The sequence below is a fragment of the Hyaena hyaena genome, unplaced genomic scaffold (assembly GCF_003009895.1).
Source record: "Hyaena hyaena isolate Hyena2069 unplaced genomic scaffold, ASM300989v1 scaffold_49, whole genome shotgun sequence".
In the NCBI taxonomy this organism is placed as follows: domain Eukaryota; kingdom Metazoa; phylum Chordata; class Mammalia; order Carnivora; family Hyaenidae; genus Hyaena; species Hyaena hyaena.
In genome coordinates this window covers 375,853-396,531 of record NW_024080681.1, presented here as the reverse complement: position 1 = coordinate 396,531, position 20,679 = coordinate 375,853, and the positions used below count along the sequence as shown (strand labels likewise).

The window sequence follows — 20,679 nt, the reverse complement described above, 5'->3', positions numbered from 1 at the left end:
TCTTAATTACTATGTCTAGTCATTGTGATTATTTTTTATTAGAATATTACCATACTATAAAATAGTGACTCAAATTCTCATACTGAAAACATGATAGTTAAGATCAGGTTGAATTTATAACAATTGAGGATGACTATTAACAGTATTTAACTAGAACAATGTAGATGAGTTTTAGAATAATTCTTTCAAAAAGGAAATTGACCCAGTAGAAGTTGTTTTCTGGGCTGCTAAGATGCAGAATTTAAATGAATTTATTGTTCCCATCTGTCCTCAGTTTGATGGGTGTGGTGCGGAGGGGGGAGATGGGCATGGAGGAGGGCACTTGTGGGGATGAGCACTGGGTGTTATATGGAAACCAACTTGACAATAAACTATTTGTAAAAATATAAATAATGAATTTATTGTTATTTAGGCATAAGCCATAAAATATTTTAGTATATGCAATACTTCAGCGAATAGTTCTTTGATGGTTTGAGTAATACTTAATCTTAAATATCTGACTGAAAATGGTGTCACATTGTTTGAGCAGGTTTTTATTCTACAAGACATTGTAGTGCTTAGGTACAGAGTATTGCATTGCCATTATCAGAAAACAGCTCTACTTTTGTGAGGCTTTTTCCTTTTAGAGTTATTTTATGGGATCAGGTTCTTTTTTACTGTGAGGGAAAAAGGGAAATTTTTATGATGGTCGGTACTATTTGTGCTTCTACCTTTTCCTGACCAGCAAGTTTTGGCAAATAACCACTCATCCCAATTTTAATTTGATTACAAAAAATCTAGAAGTTACAGAGGTAATGTACATGCCAGAATCTAGGAACTTTCAAGTGATCCTGAAAGTTATATTAGGCTCAGATTGACTTCTGGTATACTGGTAGATTTGAAATCCCTTAAGTTCTAAGATACTGTGATAAACTGTAAGTTGTTTTAGTCTGCCATCTCTGCTAGTTTTTCCCTTTCTGAACTCTTTGAGCCATCCAGGCACTCCTACTCTGTCAGTTAAGTGTCTGACTCTTGATTTCAGCTCAGGCATGATATCACAGTTGTGATATTGAGCCCTATGTCAAGCTCTGCTTTGAGTGTGGAGCCTGCTTGGGATTCTCTCTCTCTGCCCCTCCCCAGCTTGTGCTTTTTCTGTCTCTCTCAAAATAAATACATTTAAAAAAAAAACTCAAGAGCGATGCTGCACATAATCCAATTGAGATCCCTCATAACGACACCTCCAAGGCTTCTAGAGGTGTGAGTGGGATATGGAGGTTGGATAATGGTTTGATATTTGAGTAATAAGATCCTAAGTGTATTCAGTCCTATCATCACTCAAAGAAATAGATATATATATGTGTATATATATATATATATATGTGTGTGTGTGTGTGGGTGTGTGTTAATTATGGGCTTTATATACATATATTTTTGGAAGATTTTTATTATGTGGACTGTTTCTTTACCATAAAAGAAACTTTGCAGAAAGTTTGACTTAAATGTAGTCAGATTAATCTTTTACTTCTGACTTTTAGATTTTTCGTTACAATTAGAAAGCTTATTTTAATTCTATGAAACAAAGCTAGTAATCTTGTTTCTTTGGTAGATAAAGATCTATATGTTTAAAATTAACTGAATTCTTAAATCAGTGATAACATATACTTCTTCTAGGACTCTATTTGATTGTTTCAATTCATGATTTCTATGTTTTATTCAAATAATGAATTTTAAAATAAATATGATTTTTTATAGATATTTTGAATAGAGTAAACCCCAGCTCATATTCAAGGGGAATAAAGAATGGTGCACTCAGTCGAGGTACAGTATTATTTTAGTATTTTACTTTTAAAGTGAAGTATTTTGATATTGATTATATCAAAATATATTCATTGTATTGTTTAATTTTAAAATACAGGTATTACTGCAGCATTCAAGCCTACAAGTCAACACTACACGAACCCAGGATCAAATCCAGTGGCTGCCTCGCCAGTAAATTTTCATCCTGAATCTAGATCTTCAGATAGTTCTGTTATTGTTCAGCCTTTGTCTAAACCTGTAAGTGTTTCTGAAACTACACAGCTCAGGGATACATTGGATATTATTTATCAGTATAAACAATACCAGTTAAAATTCTGTATTATCATGGGTAGTCATCCGATAAAAGCATTATCAGCCTCAGGAAATGCATCTATATGATGTCTTAGCCAGTATCCAGAGTAATAATGGAAGGAACTACCCATCTAGCCTGTTTGTAAATCAGGTAACACACTTAAATTAAGTAGGTAAGGTATTGAAAATTGCTATAACAGAACATGAATAAAAGTATTATCACTATTGCATAACGGCAAAGATTGTAAAACTGGGTCAACTGTTCTTAGTTCTTAATTGGAAACCTTTTGAGAGAACATTGCAGTTTTTTATCCTGAAAATATACCTTCATAATTTAGTTCATTTAACAAATCCTTAACAAAAAGTAATACTTAATGTAATAGTTAATATTTGTAATATTAAAAAGGCTTTGTTGTAAATGCTACACATAAATTAGTCATTGAATTCTTAAACGACCCTGTGAAGAAGCAGTTACTATTTTTCCTGTTTTATATTTGAGGAAATGGAGGCTCACAGAAGTTAAATAATTCATTCAAGGTCACACAGATGGCAAATGATAGATCTGGGATTTCAATCCAGACTAACCCATAGTTTCTATGTATTTGTATACATTTGTACGTGTGTGTGTGTGTGTATAAATATATACTTAAAATGGAACCATTGCCTTAGTGCAGCAGTTTTCAAAGTGTAGTCTTCTGTCCCTGGGGTTCCTCTGAGACTCTTTCATGCATTTAGGAGTCACCGCTATTCTCATAATAATACTAAGACACTATTTGCCTTTTCTACTGTGTTGACATATGCACCGATGATACAAAGGTAATGATGGGCAAACTGCTGGTGCCTTACTATAAATCAAGACAGTGGTACCAAGCTGTATGAGTACTTTTTATATTCGTCCCCATTGTGCACTTCCAGTAAAAAATATTCCTGCATAATTTCCTTGATGAAATGTTAATGTTACTAATTTTGTTAAATCTCTACCTTTCTGTGTGTCATTAAAAACATTTTTTTTAATGTTTTATTTATTTCTGAGAAAGAGAGAGAGACAGTGTGAGCAGGGGAGGGTCAGAGAGAGAGGGAGACACAGAATCCGAAGCAGGCTCCAGGCTCTGAGCTAGCTGTCAACACAGTGCCTGACGCAGGGCTCGAACCCATGAATAGTGAGATTGTGACCTGAGCCAAAGTCCGATGCTTAACTGACTGAGCCACCCAGGTGCCCCTGTATGTGTCTTTTAAAAATATTTTGTATGATGAAATAGCATGCAAAAGCACTACTGTTTCTGAAGTTTGATGGTCGTCTTAAGGAAAAGTACTTAAGTGATTCATTTGTGAGCTAAACTACCCACTTTTTAAAAATAGAAGACTACTTTTACTTGAAAGCATGACAAGCCATGGTGTATTATTTATTTTAGTGTATCGTAGTATCACAGGCTTAATGGTGTAAAACCATACACATTATCTCACAATTTCTGTGGGTCAGGAGTCAGGTCATGGCTTAGCTGGATCCTCTGCTTCAGGGTTTCACTAGGCTACTTTCAAGGTGTGGACTCTGAGGTTGCGGTCTCATCTGAAGCTTGACTGGCAAAGTGTCTGCTTCCAAGTTCTTACGGTAATTGGCAGAATTCAGTTTCTTAAAGGTTGTCAGACTGAGAATTTCACTATATGACTGGCTTTTGGCTGGCTTTGCCATATGAGTTTTCCCAACTTGGCTTCTTACTTGCTCAAAGCCCACAAGAGACAATCTGTAGCAGAATGGCATGCTGATCATATGTAATGTAATCACATACACAAAATCATGTAATCCTCTCACCTTTATTGTATTCTCTCGGCTAGAAGCAAGTCATATACCTTGCCCACACTAAAAGAAAGAGAATCATGTAGGACGCAAACACCGTGGGTGGGGATCATGAATGCCCCTTGAGAGTTTGCTGTACAATGTGAGTTATTCAGTTTTGGTTATTTGGCAGACATTTCCTTAAAACTGAACAAAGTGCACATTTAAAGGAAAGTAACTGATAGCATTTCTTCCCAATAATAAAATTGAGCTTTCAAGCATAAATTAGAATTTTGGAAAACTTCTGTCTGTCACTATGATCTGACAGCTTCCCAGTAAAGACTTTTCTGATGGGTGGTGCAATTAATAAATGTGATTTTTTTTTATATTGTATAGTGAATTTTATTAACATTTGGAAGGTAATTATAATTCATAGAAACCAATATTTTTGAAATCAGTGCATGATGAAATAACCAGTGTTACAAAATCATGCATGGATAAAAGATGATTCAAAGTGTGAGATAGACCAATAGATTTTAATGTCACAAAGTACGAAAAGTTCAGTGATAAGGAGTCAGATTCCACATTGCAATAAATCTTAAAGATTTATTGCAATACCAATGTTGAATTTTGGTGTAGTAGTAAAGAAGTGTATCCATAGTTACCTTAAATTGCTCTTAAAATACTCCCTTTTTCAGGTATCTGTATGAAGCCAGATTTTCTCTACATTTTTTCAAATAAAATAAACTAAACTGAGCTATTTTATTTGAAATAAAATAAAATAAAATAACAATAGATTGAAAGCAAAAGCAGATACGGAACTGCAACAGTTTTTTATTAAGCCAGACATTAAAGAGATTTTCAGAAATATAAAACAGTGCCATTCTTTTCACTAATTTTTATGTGTTTGTAGGATAGTCACTTTTCATAAAAATGTTATTTATGTTAATGTGTAATGGGTTTATAGTTATTTAAAAATAAATATTTAAAAAATTTCTCTATTTAATGTCTAATATTGTAAATATCAATAGATATTACCCAAGTAAATAAAATCTCTTTTGGGTCCTCAGTAATTTTTAAATGTGTTAAGGGGTTCCTGAAACCAAGGAGTTAAGAGTACTAAAACAAAAGGTTACCCAAACTCTACTTTTGCTATTAATTACCCAAACTCTGGTTCTTTGCTATTAATTGGAATTGAATTAACTCAGTGGTTTTTTTCATGTGTATCATAAGCTATTGGGCACTGGCCTTAGAGAAATAATACATTTTAATGAAAATGTTTGTTCCTTTGACAATAAGGGAAACTTCCAAAGCACCTATAAACTTTCTTGCAGATATCCAAGTTCAAAACCAGAACTGAATCCAAATATTTTTGGTAGAAATAATTCACTTTTTCTATATTTTATATTACTATTAGGTAATCTGCAGATCTGTTAGCACTAAAAATTGATATTTTGAGGTGTTATTTTTCATAGAAGAGCTATTTTAATTGTAATTTAAAAATGAAAATGAAGGCTCCAGATTTTTAAATCTATGGCTAAGTAAATTTAACTCCCACTTATTTTGAAGATGTTACATATCACAAAAAAATAAGAATATCTTTGGGCAAATGTTTCTCTCCTCTGAGTTGTTGTGACTTGAGACAATTATTCTCTGAAATAATAACTAACAGTCATATAAGTTCTGGACCAGTAGTTTAAAAAACTTAGATTGAAGCAAGAAACTTGAATGTTGATTCAGCCTTTTTTCTAAGCATTGTCAAAACCTCCCTGAGCCTCACTTTCTTCATTTCGAAAGTAAGAGATTTTACCCAGACCACTGACTCTCAGTCTTGGATCCTAAAGGTTCTGCAGGTTATTCCTGGTATTTCAAAACTTGGAAAGCTACTAAAGATGGTATTAGTTGGATCAAATTAAATCAGTCTACTTTTCATAACTTTGTTTTTGCAGGATACAAAACCGGAAAAAGAAACTTTATTATTTTATTCAATTTGATAAATAAAAAATCTTTCTAACATCAGACCCAGGAAGAAGAAACAAAAACAAAAGAAAGGGTTGTACCTTGGTGTTATAACAGTCAGAAAATAGAGCTTTTTCTAAGAATGTTTCTTTCTCTGGGCATAGTTTTAAAATCAAAACACCTCAATTGGTGTTTCCCAATCTTGTAAGTTCTTAAAAGGAGAGATTGTACCAATTGGTCTGCGTGGGTCCTGCAAATGAAATATTGTGAAAACATATCCAAGTGATTCTAATGTGCAGAGTTAAGAATGACATATATCCTGGAATGAATTGAGACTCCTCTGTTTAAGGGAAATACTCTGAGATTGGGAAGCCACTGTTTTTAATAAATTATAATTACAGTTTTTCATTTTATGTTGTGTGCGTGCGTGTGTGTGTGTGCGTGCGCGCTTACTTTTTCATGCAATATCTCTATACCTCAACAACTTTTTCAGATCTCTTGCAGATGGCAGGGATATATTATTATCACTTATAATAAAGTTAGTGTTATACAGCTTAAGGGTATAGGCTTTGAAATAAGCCCCTGGATTCTAATTACAGCTACATCAGTAACAAGCAGGCTGTGTTGGGAAGCCTTATGTAATCACACGTAACCTTAGTTTACCTATTTATTAAATAGGGTATAATGTTAGGTTTAAATAATGGGACAACTACTTGATTTAATACATGTATCATGAAGTACATTTAAAACACAATGTGGCTGCTATGAACTCCCCTGTGACCCAGCAATAGCACTGCTAGGAATTTACCCAAGGGATACAGGAGTGCTGATGCATAGGGGCACATGTACCCCAATGTTCATAGCAGCACTCTCAACAATAGCCAAAACATGGAAAGAGCCTTAGTGTCCATCAACGGATAAATGGATCAAGAAGATGTGGTTTATCTATACAATGAAATACTACATGGCAATGAGAAAGAATGAAATCTGGCCATGTGTAGCAACATGGATGGACCTTGAGGGTGTTATGCTGAGTGAAATAAGTCAGGCAGAGAAGGACAAATACCATATGTTTGCACATATAAGTGGATTAGGAGGAACTTAATGGAGGACCGTGGGGGAAAAGAAGGGAGGAAATAGTGGGGGAGAGGGAGAGAGGCAAACCATGAGAGGCTCTTGAATGCTGAGAACAAACTGAGGACTGATGTGTGTGGGGAGGGAGTGGGGAGATGGGCATAGGGGAGGGCACTTGTGGGGATGAGCACTGGGTGTTATATGGAAACCAACTTGACAATAAACTATTTGTAAAAAACAAAAAACAAACAAACAAACAAAAAAACACAATGTGGCTATTATTAGTTTGAAAGGTGAAGAACTTGAAGGTCAGAAGTGACTTGCTGAAGGATACATTGTTAAATGTGCCAGTCTTCTGAATCCCAGTCTAATATCTATTTTACCCTTACTATTGCATTTGATATCTTTTAGAACTGTTTTGTAAGACATTAAAAATTCCCTGTTGGGGAATTATTTTAACCAGTCATTGTTGAATACTATGTGCCTGTTCTCTGAAATTGTGGAGCTTAATTAATCAGAGTTTCCTAATAAAGTGTTAACAGCATTAACTTTATATTTCTGTTAAAGAACTATCTTGGAAAACATAAGTGGAAAAAATTTTCCTTTTTTTTTTTTAAGTGTTTTATTTATTTCTAGGAGAGAGAGAGACACACACAGCGTGAGCAGGGGAGGGTCAGAGAGAGAGGGAGTCGCAGACTGAAACAGGCTCCAGGCTCTGAGCTGGCAGTCAGCACAGAGCCCGATGCGGGGCTCGAACCCACAAACCGTGAGATCATGACCTAAGCGAAAGTCGGACGCTTAACCGACTAAGCCACCCAGGCGCCCCCAAAATTTTCCATTTTTAAAGTGTAAATATTTTGAGAAAATATGAAATAAGATTGTGCTTTTTTACAGTGAAGTCATGGGATTACTGATTTTTTTATATTAAATTTTAAGACTCAGATGAAGATATTTACCTGTTACTTCTCAAATTCTAGAAGTGGTTTGAGTTACTTACATACTTGTTTCCATAGCTTCTTTTTTTAAACAATATTTATTTAGTAATTATATTTCAGGTATACAACATAACAATGACATTTATATAACAATGTTCACAATCTAGTTAACATCCATCACCATATGTAGTTACAGAATTTTTTTCTTGTGATGAGAAATTTTAAAATCTACTCTTATTGCAATTTTCAAATATGCTATACAGTATTATTATCTACAGTTCCCATGCATATATACATGTATGTATATATTCCCATGACTAATTTATTTTATAACTGAAAGTTTGTACCTTTTGACTCCCTTCACTCATTTTGTTTCCATAATGAAACAATAAATGTCAATAGAAAAGTTAGTAGCAAACGAAAATTCTGAAAACTTAATTCTCCCTCAGTTAATAAGTACAAACCAAAGAAAACCTTTATGTTTCTATTTTTAATATGTATTTTGGGGAGAAGTTTACAAAGAGACAGAGAAGGGTACATACTCTATTTTGATTCCCTCCCCCTCCCCCCCAGAGAAGGAGTATAGAGTTTATAAATCAGGACCATACTGTTTACATAGACATGTATTCCTGTTTTTTCTCTGAACGTTCTACTGGGGTTATGTCATTGGATATTTCTGAAAAACATAGGGGCTACATGATAGTCTATCATAATTTATTTAACCATTCTTTTGTTGGACATACAGATTTTAATTTTTTGCTATTAAAAATAATTCTCATTAAACACCTTAATTTCCTTAGCATACATTTTTATTCTTTTTATTTTTTTAAATATTTTTATTTATTTCTAGGAGAGAGAGAGAGATAGCGTGAGCAGGGGAGGGTCAGAGAGAGAGGGAGATACAGACTCTGAAACAGGCTCCAGGCTCTGAGCTGGCAGTCGGGACAGAGCCTGACACAGGGCTCGAACCCATGAACCGCGAGATCATGACCTAAGTGAAAGTCGGACGCTTAACCGACTAAGCCACCCAGGCACCCCCTTAGCATACATTTTTAAAGTGGAATAGTTGGACCAAAGGATATGAACTTACATAAAGCCTTTGATAGCTACTACCAACATTTTCATGCAAAAAGTTTGTATTAAAATATAACCTCTACTTTGCCAATAGTGAATGTTACCATTGCTTTTTTTTTTCATGTTGAAAAGGTTCTGAGTTTATTTATTTTTATTTTTTTACAAATAGTTTATTGTTAAATTAGTTTCCACATAACACCCAGTGCTCATCCCCACAAGTGTCCTCCTCAATGCCCATCCCTCCCTCCCCCCAACATCCATCAGTCCTCAGTTTTTGTCAGCATTCAAGAGTCTCATGGTTTGCCTCTCTCCCTTTCCCCCACCATTTCCCCCCTACTTCTCCCCCTTGTTCCTCAGTTAAGTTCCTCCTAATCCTCGTTTATGTGCAAACATATGATATTTGTCCTTCTCCGCCTGACTTATTTTGCTCAGCATAACACCCTCAAGGTCCATCCATGTTGCTACACATGGCAAGACTTCATTCTTTCTCATTGCCATGTAGTATTCCATACCATTACTTTTTAATACTTAAATTTTTATTTCAAGCTAATCTTAGACTTATAAGAAAAATAATACTAAGAGTTCTATAACCCTAACCTACTTTCCCCTGATGCTAACGTCTTCCATATCAACATCTTCCATATCATAATCAGGTAATTAACATTAAGTAAATTTCAACCTAACCTGAATTTTACCAGTGTTTCCATTAATGTCATTTTTCATTTCTAGGATCTTATTCAGGATCACACCTTCTTCCAAGTGTCCTCTTAGTTTTCTATAATTCTTTTTCTTTGATGACTTGAATATATATTTTTTAATGTTTATTATTGAGAAAGAGCACAAGTGAGAGAGAAGCAGAGAGAGAGGGAGAAAGAGAATCTGAAGCAGGCTCGAGGCTCTGAGCTGTCAGTGCAGAGCTAAACACGGAGCTCAAACCCATGAGATCAGGACCTGAGCCGAAGTCAGACACATAACTGACTGAGCCACCCAGGCACCCCTTATGACTTGAATATTTTTAAGATGAGTAGCCAGTTATTTTGTATTAGATATTATCATCTTGAAAGCAGTGTCAGTTCAGTACTTAAAAATTGACATCATCTTTATTTTTATTTCTTTGAATAGTAAGTTGGAAAAAAGTTTTTGTATGCATGGGTCATTTGTATTTTGTTTTTGAAATGTCTCAGTTTATATCCATTTTTCTCTTAAAGTGACTTTTTCCCTTTTGACTTTTTAAAAAAACTTTATTTTAAAAGAGAGAGAGTAAATGGGGAAGGGGCAGAGAGAGGGAGAAATCCCAGGCAGGCTCTGCACTGACAGTGCAGGCCTCCAACTCATGAACCAGGAGATCATGACGTGAGCTGAAGTCAGATGCTTAACCAAGTGAGCCACCCAGGCGCCCTTCCCTTTTGATATTTAAGCATTGTTAATCTTAAACCTTTTGCTTGTTCTATCTTGTGACAAATAGAATGGTCCAAAACTCACTCTGAGCACTTACTGTCTACAATGATGGTCTTTTAAAAGTAGCATTGGAATATATTTTGTGCTATGTTTATCAGTATATTTAATATATAATGGTATTGGAGTATATGTCCCTAGATTGATAATACTTTGCATAATTGTATTAAATATATAGGTGTGCTAACATAAATTTATATTACCTTATATTGACTACATTATGATTGATCTTATACTTTTCACTCCTCTCTTGAGATCATCCTGCTAGCTGGGACGATCTTTTCTCTTGATGGAAAGGCTGCAACTTCCCTTGAGCCCTAAGGCTTCCAGGAGCAGAGCAGCTGGCCCAGATAATTCTTATAAACAGCTTCCATTTTAAACCCTGTTTGCCTGGCTTTTTTATTTCTTTATCCTGTTGACCAGGCAGCTTTCATATTTGCCCTATGAGATGGGAGATTATGTGGTCTAGCATGGCTTTCTGTGGAATGATAGCAAGAGTTGGGGGGAGGGGGTGGACATGGGGGAATCTGTTCTTTCTTTTCCTGGCCCTTGCCTTATAAATTTTTCCAAATAAGATGATTCCCAAATTCAACCCATGTGATATATTCACCCCTAATCTTGATGCACAACACTGTAGATAGATTCCTAGTTTGTTTGCCGTAATATTTTGTCTGGGGGTGTGGGGTTATAGAGATACAGAAGCTTTTCAATTTGTAGCTATGTCAGTATGTTTTTCCATTTTTTTCCTTTTACCCAAAGATTTTGGTAAGTTTTACTCTTTGCTCTTTGATAGGAATACTGCATTTTTCATAACCCTCTGAAGTGTATCAGTCTTTTTGATCTAAAAATGAGAATATATGTTTCCTTTATCTTAAAAAAAATCAGACTAAAATTTGCCCTGTTTTAATTGGCTAGTTAGGAACAAACCAACTGTAAGTAATAGCTTACTTTCCGTTTTAGTAGATGGTAGTTTTGACAGTAATAATTACCTTTGTGTTTTATAACTTATTAATTACTAGTTGAGTCATCAAAAGCTATCCTTAGAATATTGACATACAGTTAAATTTACCTTTAGAAAAGTTTATGAAACAAAATGATTGTAACTGTGCTGTATAAGTGTAATAATCTTCCTTTGAAATATTTTAACAGGGTTATATAACGAACTCGTCACGAGTTGTATCTAATAATTCTTCAGAGTTACTATTTGATTTGACCCAGGATACGGGATCATCACATTACCAAGGGGGACCAACACTTTCTATACCAGGTTGGTTTTAGCACTTTTAAACAACATTATAAGAAGAAACTTCATGAATATGTATATGTAATTGACTTTCTTATAAGGTGAAATGGCACTAATAGTTCATGAATGCCTTTCTTGGGTGATTTTTTTCCTCTTTGAATGGTTTTAAGTAAAATCTTATTTATTAATAAAACATTTTAATTTTATTTGTTAATTAGGTAGGCTAACCAACTTTGAGTTCTCACTTGGCATTAAAAGTGGGCTGAAAAATTATAAAATAATTACTGTAAGTTAGAGAAGCCCTCTGACACCCTAAATACTCCATTAAAGAAGTATTAATTAATTTCTGTGACTCATATGAAAAAGCATATGGTTACAGTTGATTTCTTAATTAGAGTAGTGTCTTCCTATTCAGTAAAGGCTTTAGATATTGTAGTTACATATGATTATAGAGTGCTGTTATGAAGCTGTACAATAAATTTGTATATAGGCAGTACTCAGTAAATGCCCTTTGGAGGAATATGAAATTTCTCTGTTATAGTAGAATTAAAGTTTTTAGACTGTATAGTAAAATAGTTCTTTATTAACTTAAATTATAAATTTAGGAAAGAATTTCATCTAATTGAAAATTCTCAGTAATCAAGACAATTAAGCTTTGTATCTTAGCAGTTTTGGTATATTTCAAATATTTGACTAAATAGAGACAAATAAGATTTAGGGGAATTTTTAGATTATTTACTAACAGATCGGTGTCGAGAATCTACCAAACCCTCCCCCCATTTTTTTTTAAAGCAAGGCAGAAATACAAGCACACTTACTTTAAAAACATTTTTTTAATGTTTATTTAGTTTTGAGACAGAGGGAGACAGAGCATGAATGAGGTCGGGGGGCCTGGGTATAGAGAGAGAGAGACACAATCCGAAGCAGGCTCCAGGCTCTGAGTTGTAAGCATAGAATCCTATGTGGGGCTTGAACTCGTCAGCCGCGAGATCATGACCTGAGCTGAAGTCGGACATTCAACCTACTGAGCCACCCAGGTGCCCTTCTCCCCGAATTAAAATAATTTTTTCTTTAATGTTCTTTATTTCTTTTTGAGAGTCAGAGAGAGAGAGCGCAAGCAGGGGAGGGTCAGAGAGAGAGGGAGATAACAGAATCTGAAACCGGAACCAGGCTCTGAGCTAGCTGTCAGCACAGAGCCGTATGCAGGGCTTGAGCCCATGAACTGTGTGATCATGACCTGAGCCGAAGTTGAATGCCCAACTGACTGAGCCACCCAGGCATCCCACCCCCCTAATTTTTTTATTGTAATATTAGTGCCTAAAATGCTTTTCCATTTAGATAATATTTAGTTCATATTTACTTCTTTGTCACATATATACTTTATAAAAATCTAGTTAGTAAAATAGGTAAGAATCAAAAGAAACAAGAAAAATTGTTATCTTAAGTCTGGTGTTACAAAACAAAGGGACTTTATTAATAGAAAAAGTGGATTCTTGAAACTTCTTGGGAGTAAGGACATGACTCCTGGTCTACTTGTAAGTTTTCTGTTATAGGGAGAGACTTTAGCCTGAACAGTAAGTAGGATGATGATGAAGATGTAGATTTCAACTGCTGTTACGATTTTTGTAGTCTTTGTCAAGTCTTTACATTTCAGTTTTCTTATGTTATTAAAATGGTGGTTAAATTTTTCTTATTTAATGCATTTATTTTCCAGGCCTGGAGTCAGTCAACAGGAGATAGAATTTTAATTCTCACTCTACTTTAGTCAGGGCTTTTTCAGGCACAAATAAGATAAATAAAATGTGAAAGTGCATTATGAACTTTATATATTTTTTTAAATGTTTATTTACTTTTGAGAGAGAGATACACATACAGAGCATGAGCAGAAGGGCAGAAAGAGGGAGACACAGAATCAGAAGCAGGCTCCAGGCTCTGAGCTGTTACCAAAGATCCTGATGCGGGGCTCAAACTCATAAACTGTAAGATCATGACCTGAGCCAAAGTTGGGCACCTAACCAACTCAGCCACCCACGTGCCCCAAACTTTAAAGGGTTTGACACCAGTTGGTGTGAATGATAATATGTGTTTTATGTTTAGGAGCATGATTAACTGACTACTGTCCAGTGATCATGGATATTTGGAGAAGATTGGATTTGAGCTTGTTCTTGAAAGGATTTTTACTGGCAGAGAGAGAACTGTTCACTAGGAAACAACACAAGCCAAAGACAACAGGGATATATAAGTTGAAGGGTCTGAATTTAAAACTTCTAAATTTTTATAATATTAAAAATTTCTTATAGTAAAACAGTCTGTTTCTACTCTGTAGCCTGTTTTATAAGCAGATGCTTAATTAAAATATCAGCATTCATTGACTTTTGAAGTAACCTAACCATTTACAAGAATGCTACTGTGATTGCACAAATCTATTCCAAGTACTCATATTATAGCCATAATCATGTGCCTTGAAGATGGGGAAAAAATAGTTTTTAGGCTATTTCACAGGATGAACAGAGGAGCCAACTAGTATAATATTCTTTATTTTTCTGTTATGTTTTCCCCTATTAACTGATGGATGAATCTATTAGAGTAATTTTTCCCCTAAAATAAGATGCAAAATATTTTATTAGTAATGATAATAGCTGTCATATTTATTATTGAATACTTTCTATATGCCATATGTTGGGTGGGTGCTTTTTAAAAGTAAGTTAAGATATAAAATATTTTTTAGTAATGATAATAGTTGTCATTTATTATTGAATGCTTTCAGTGTGTCAGGTATTGGGTGCTTTAAATATATTCTCTTACTTGATCTTAAAACAGCTCTGTAAAATAAGGCATTATAGCTCTTATTTTACAAAGGAGGATACTGAGGCTCAGAGAAGTTAATTAAATAAGCCAGGAATACATAGCTAGTCAATGACAGTGTCTGGATTTGAACTTCTACCTTCTGACCTAAAACGCTGGAGTATTTCTAATATATTTACTGCTTCTACTTTCAGTGTACAGTTGAGAGTATTAAAATATGGTGTGCAGTTTTAGAATCCTTATTACCAAGTACAGTTGTGTGTTATTATCAAAAACAACTTTTGCCTGGCCTGGTTAGCCTAATATCCCCCATATAGCCTAAATATCCCCATTTCTCTTGCTAATGCTTTGAATAAGTCTAAAATCCTTTAGCTTTCAGGTGATGGTTTTCAAACTGTTTTCAGGAATAAAACTCCTGTGCAAAAAAATTTTATTCAAAAGTCTAATAAATAAAACATGTAAGAGTTCTTTGTTAGACATCCCCTGTTTATTCCCTAAAATGAGCTTATTAGGCTCTCAGAACATAATTTGAAAATCGTTGTACTAACACTCCTTCCATTATTAGTCCTTTCATATGTTACACTTGATCTTATACAAAAGGTTAATAAGCCATGAGTCCTTTCATATGAATGAGTGAGGTATTATCATTTAAGATTAGTTTTTCCACTCTGTACTTAGGAATTTTCCTCAAGTTTTTTTTTTTTTTTTTAAGTTTATTTATTTTCAGTGGTGGGGGGATGCACACAGAGAGAAAAAGAATCCCAAGCAGGCTTCACACTGTCAGTGCATGGCTCCATGTGGGGCTCCAACCCATGAACCCGAGAGATCATGATCTGAGTGGAAATCAAGTCAGATGCTTAACCAGCTGAGCCACCCAGACACTCCTCTTTTTTTTTCCTTTGTGTTCATTTGTTTTACTTTTCTTTTCTTTTTTTAATGTTTTATTTATTTCTGAGAGAGAGAGAGAGATAGCATGAGTAGGGGAGGGCCAGAGAGAGAGGGAGACAGAATCCGAAACAGGCTCCAGTCTCTGAGCTAGCTGTCAGCACAGAGTCCGATGCAGGGCTCTACCTACAAACCGCGAGATCAAGACCTGAGCTGAAGTCAGATGCTTAACTGACTGAGCCCCCCAGGTGCCCCGATTTTGTGTCTTAAATTCCACATATGATTGAAATTATAGGGTGTTTATCTTTTTCTGACTGACTTATTTTGCTTAGCAGGGCCCATCCATGCTGTTGTAAATGGCAAGGTGTCATTTTTTTATTCTTTCTTTTTAATGTTTGTTTATTTGAGAGAGAGAGGCACGTGAGCAGGGAAGGGACAGAGAGAGGGAGAAAGAGAATCCCAAGCAGGCTGTGTGCTGATGCAAGACTCAGTCTCATAAACCGTGAGATCATGACCTGAATCAAAATCAAGTCAGACGCTTTAAAGACTGAGCCACCCAGGTGCCCAAAGATTTTATTCTTTTTTAAAATCTGAGTAGTATCCCGTTATACACACACACATACACACACACACCATACCTTCTTTATCCGTTTGTCAGTCTATGGACATTTGGGCTCCTCCAGATTTGGGTTATTGTTGATAATGATATATAAACATTGGGGTGCATGCATCCCTTCGAATCAGTATTTTTGTATCTATTGGGTAAATACCTACTAGTACAATTGCTGGATCATAGAGTAGTTCTGTTTTTAACTTTTTGAGGAAACTTCATGCTGTTTTCCATAGTGGCTGCATCAGTTTGCATTACCATTAATGGTGTACAAGGGTTCCTTTTTCTTTGCATCCTTGCCAACACCCGTTTCCTGTGTTAATTTTAACCATTCTGACTGGTGTGATATATCTCATTGTAGTTTTGATTTATATTTCCCAGATGATGAGTGATGTTATAACATGTGCCTGTTGGTCATCTGTATGTCTTCTTTGGACAAATGTCTATTCATGTCTTCTGCCCATTTGTTAATGGGATGACTTGTTTTTGGATGTTGAGTTTGAGTAGTTCTTTACTGATTTTAGATACTAACTCATATATGTTATCTACAAACATCATCTGTCATTTCATAGGTTGCCTTTAGTTTTGTTGATTGTTTTCTTTGCTGTGCAGAAGCTTTTTATTTTGATAACAATCCAATAAATTATTTTTGCTTTTGTTTCCCTGGCCTCAGGAGACCTATCTAGAAAGAAGTTGTTATGGCTAGTTTCAGACAACTAGGTTACTGCCTATGTTCTCTAGGATTTTGATGGTTTCCAATCGCACATTTAGGCCTTTTATCCAGTTTGAACTTATATGGTTTAAGAAAGTGGTCCAGTTTCTTTCTTTTGCATGTTGTTGCCCAGTTTTCCCAACACTGTTGAAGAGACTTTCTTTTTCCCATTAGATATTCTTTTCTGGTTTGTCAAAGGTTAATTGACCATATAATTGTGGGTTTATTTCTGGGTTTTCTGTTCAGTTCCATTGATCTATGTGTCTGTTTTTGTGCCAGCACTGTGCTGTTTTGATCACTACAACTTTGTATTATAACTTGAAGTTTGGAATTGTGATGCCTGTAGCTTTGCTTTTCTTTTTCAAGATTGCTTTGGCTATTCAAGGTCTTCTGTGGTTCCATACAAATTTTAGGATTCTTTGTTCTAGCTCTGAAAAATGCTGTTGGTATTTTGATAGGGATTGAATTGAATGTGTAGATTGCTTTGGGTAATATAGACATTTTAACAGTATTTATTCTTCTAATACATGAACACAGAATGTTTATTTCATTTATTTGTGTCATCTTCCATTTCTTTCATAACTGTTTTCAGCATATAGATCTTTTAACCTCTTTGGTTAGGTTTATTCTTAGGTATTTTACTGCTTTTGGTACAGTTGTAAATGGAGTTGATTTTTTTGATTTCTCTTTCTGCTGCTTCATTATTGGTGTATACGAATACGATCGTTTTCTCTGCATTGATTTTTTTACAGAATTTGTGTATCAGTTCTAGCAGTTTTTTGGTGGAGTCTTTTGGGTTTTCTGTACACAGTATCATGTCATCTACAAATAGTGAAAATTTGACTTCTTTCTTGCTAAGTTGGATTTCTTTTATTTCCTTTTGTTGTCAGATTGCAGTGAATAGAACTTTTAGTATTGTGTAAAGTGACAGTGGTGAGAGTGGGAATCCTTGTCTTATTCCTGACTGTGGAGGAAAAGTTCTTAGTTTTTCCCCATTGAGAATGATAGCTGTGGGTTTTTTGTATGTGGTCTTTATTATGTTGAAGTATATTTCCTCTAAACCTACTTTGTTCAGGTTTTTATCCTGAATGGATATTGTACTTTGTGAAATGTTTTCTCTGCAGCTATTGAGAGGATCATGTGGTTCTTTTCTTTTGTTACTGTGGTGTATCACATTGGTTTGCAAATATTGAACCAAGGTTGCATCCCAGGAATAAATCCTACTTGATTGTTGTGAATGATTCTTTTAATGTACTGTTGGATTTGATTTGCTAGTACTTTATTGAGAATTTTTGGGTCTATGTTCATCAGGGATATTAGTCTGTGGTTTTCTTTTGTAGTGCAGTCTTTGATTTTGCTATCAGGGTAATGCTGGCATCATAGAATAAATTTGGAAGTTTTCCTTTTGTTTCTATTTTCTGGAATAATTTGAGAAGAATAGGTATTATCTCTTCTTTATATGTTTGGTAGAATTCACCTGTGAAGTCATCTGGCCCTGGACTTTTGTTTGTTGGAAGATTTTTGGTTGCTGATTCAATTTGTTTGCTGATTATCAGTCTGTTCAGGTTTTCTATTTCTTCTTGTTTCTGTTTTGATAGCTTATATGTTTCTAAGAATTTATCCATTTCTTTCAAGTTGTCTAATTTGTTGGCATATAGTTTTTCATAATATTTTCTTATAATTGTGTTTCTGTGGTGTTGGTTGTTATTTCTTCTTTCTTGTTTGTGATTTTATTTGAGTCTTTTCTCTTTGATAAGTCTGGCTACAGGTTTATCAATTTTATTGATTTTTTTTTTTGTCAGAGAACCAGCACCTGGTTTCTGTATCATTTATTTCTGCTCTGACGGTTATTTCCCTTCTTCTGCTGGCTTTTGGTTTCATTGGTTGTTCTTTTTCTACCTCCTTTAGGTATCAGGTTAGGTTGTTTATATGAGATTTTTCTTGCTTATTAAAGTAGGCCTGTATTGCTCTAGACTTCCCTCTTTTTAAAATTAAGTTTATGTTTTTAATGTTTACTGGGGGTGAGGGAGGGGCAGAGAGAGAATTCTAAGCAGACTCTGCACTGTGCAGAGTCTGATGTAGGGCTTGATCTCAAGAATTGGGAGCATGACCTAAGCTGAAATCAAGAGTTGGAAGCTTAACTGACTGAGCCACCCGGAAGCCACCGTATACTTTCTTATTATGACTGGTTTTGGTACATTCCAGAGGTTTTGGACTATGTATTTTCATTTTCATTTGTTTGCTTGTATTTTTTATATTTGCTTTTTGATCTCCTGGTTGACCCATTCATTGTTTAGTGGCATGTTGTTTAACTTCCATGTTTTTGTGGTCTTTCTGAATTTTTTCTTATGGTTCACTTTAAGTTTTGTAGCATTGTAATCAGAATATATGCCTGATATGATCTCAGTCTTTCTGTACTTGTTGAGGCCTGATTTGTGACCTAGTATTTGATCTGTTTTGGAGAATGTCCCTTGTACAGTTGAAAAGAATGTGTATTCTGCTTTAGGATGAAATGTTCTCATTGTATCTGTTAAGTCCATCTGGTTCAGTGTATCATTCAAAGTCCATCTTGCTTCCTTGTTGATTTTCTGGTTAGATGATCTGTCCCTTGGTATAAGTGGGTGTTAAAGCCCCCTACCATTATGGTATTATTATTAATTTGTTCGTTTTTGTTATTAATTGTTTTATATATTTGGGTAACTCCCATGTCGGGGTCATAAATATTTACAGTTGTTAGATTTTCTTGTTGGATAGTCCCCTTTATTATATCATGCCCTTCTTCATCTCTTATTATAGCCTTTGTTTTAAAATCAAATTTGTTTGATATAAGTATTGCTTATATTCCAGCTTTCTTTTGATGTTCTTTTGCATGATAAATATCTCTCCATCCTTTCACTTTGAATCTACAGTTGTCTTTAGGTCTAAAATGAGTCTCTTTTAGGCAACATTTAGTAGGGTCTTCCTGTTATTTATTAAAAAAATTTTTTTTAATGTTTATTTATTTTTAGAGAGACAGAGCACGAGCCGAGGAGGAACAGACAGAGAGGGAGACACAAAATCTGAAGCAGGGTCCAGGCTTTGAGCTGTCCACACAGAGCCCAGTGTACGGTTTGAACTCACGAACTGTGAGATCATGACCTGAGCTGAAATCAGATGCTTAACTGACTGAGCCATACAGGCGCCCCTATTTATTATTTTTTCAATGAACATTTTTTAATGTTTATTTTTGAGAGAGAGAATGCAAGCTGGAGAGGGGCAGATGGGGAGTGGGAGAAGATTTGAAGCAGGCTCTGCACTGACAGCAGAGAGCCCGATTTCGGGCTTAAACTCACAAACCATGAGAACATGACCTGAGCTGAAGTTGATCATTTAATTGATTGAGCCACCGAGGTGCCCCTTTGATTTTATTTTTTATCTTTTTAGAGAGTGCACATGAGTAGGAAAGAGGGGCAGAGGAAGAAAGAGAATATCTTACTCCATGCTCAGTGTAGAGCCTAATGCAGGGCCCAATCCCATGACTCTGGGATCATGACCTGTGCCGAAATCAAGAGTTCAACACTCAACTGACTGAGCCACCCAGGTGCCCCAATACCTTTTTTTTTTTTTTTAACTCATTCTGACATCCTTTGTCTTTTGTTTGGACTATTTAGTCCATTTACATTTAGAGCAATTATTGATAGATATTTAGTACCAGTTTATTACTTGTTCTGTCATTGTTTATGGAGATTTTCTCTCTTTTTTTTTTTTGTTTTTGTCACTTTTAGTCTTTTCCACTTGAAGATTCCCCTTTAATATATCTTTCAGGGCTGTCTTAGTGGTCACGAACTCCTTTAGTTTTTATCTGGGAAACTCACTTTCTTCTATTCTGAATGATAGCTTTGCTGGATAAAGTGTTCTGGCTCCAGATTTTTCCCATTTAGCACTTTGAATATATCATGCCACTCCCTTCTGGCCTGTCAAGTTTCTGTGGAGAGATATGAAGCTAGCCTTATGGGTCTTCCCTTGTAAGGTAGGGACTTTTTTTGTCTTGCAGCTTTTAGGATTTTTTTGGGAGGGGGCTATATT

The 20,679-nt window shown here is 35.1% G+C and overlaps 1 protein-coding gene across 6 annotated transcripts in view; it reads left to right on the top strand.

Annotated features, from left to right (window-relative positions):
• ZNF280D (zinc finger protein 280D) overlaps positions 1 to 20,679 on the top strand; it is a 137,967-nt gene that overhangs the window by 21,931 nt on the left and 95,357 nt on the right. For all 6 annotated transcript variants that reach the window (XM_039230637.1, XM_039230636.1, XM_039230634.1 and 3 more), the window contains 3 exons: positions 1,732 to 1,797; positions 1,895 to 2,034; positions 11,509 to 11,626. In XM_039230637.1, the coding sequence (XP_039086568.1) occupies positions 1,732 to 1,797; positions 1,895 to 2,034; positions 11,509 to 11,626 (324 nt within the window). The remainder of the gene's footprint in view (positions 1 to 1,731; positions 1,798 to 1,894; positions 2,035 to 11,508; positions 11,627 to 20,679) is intronic.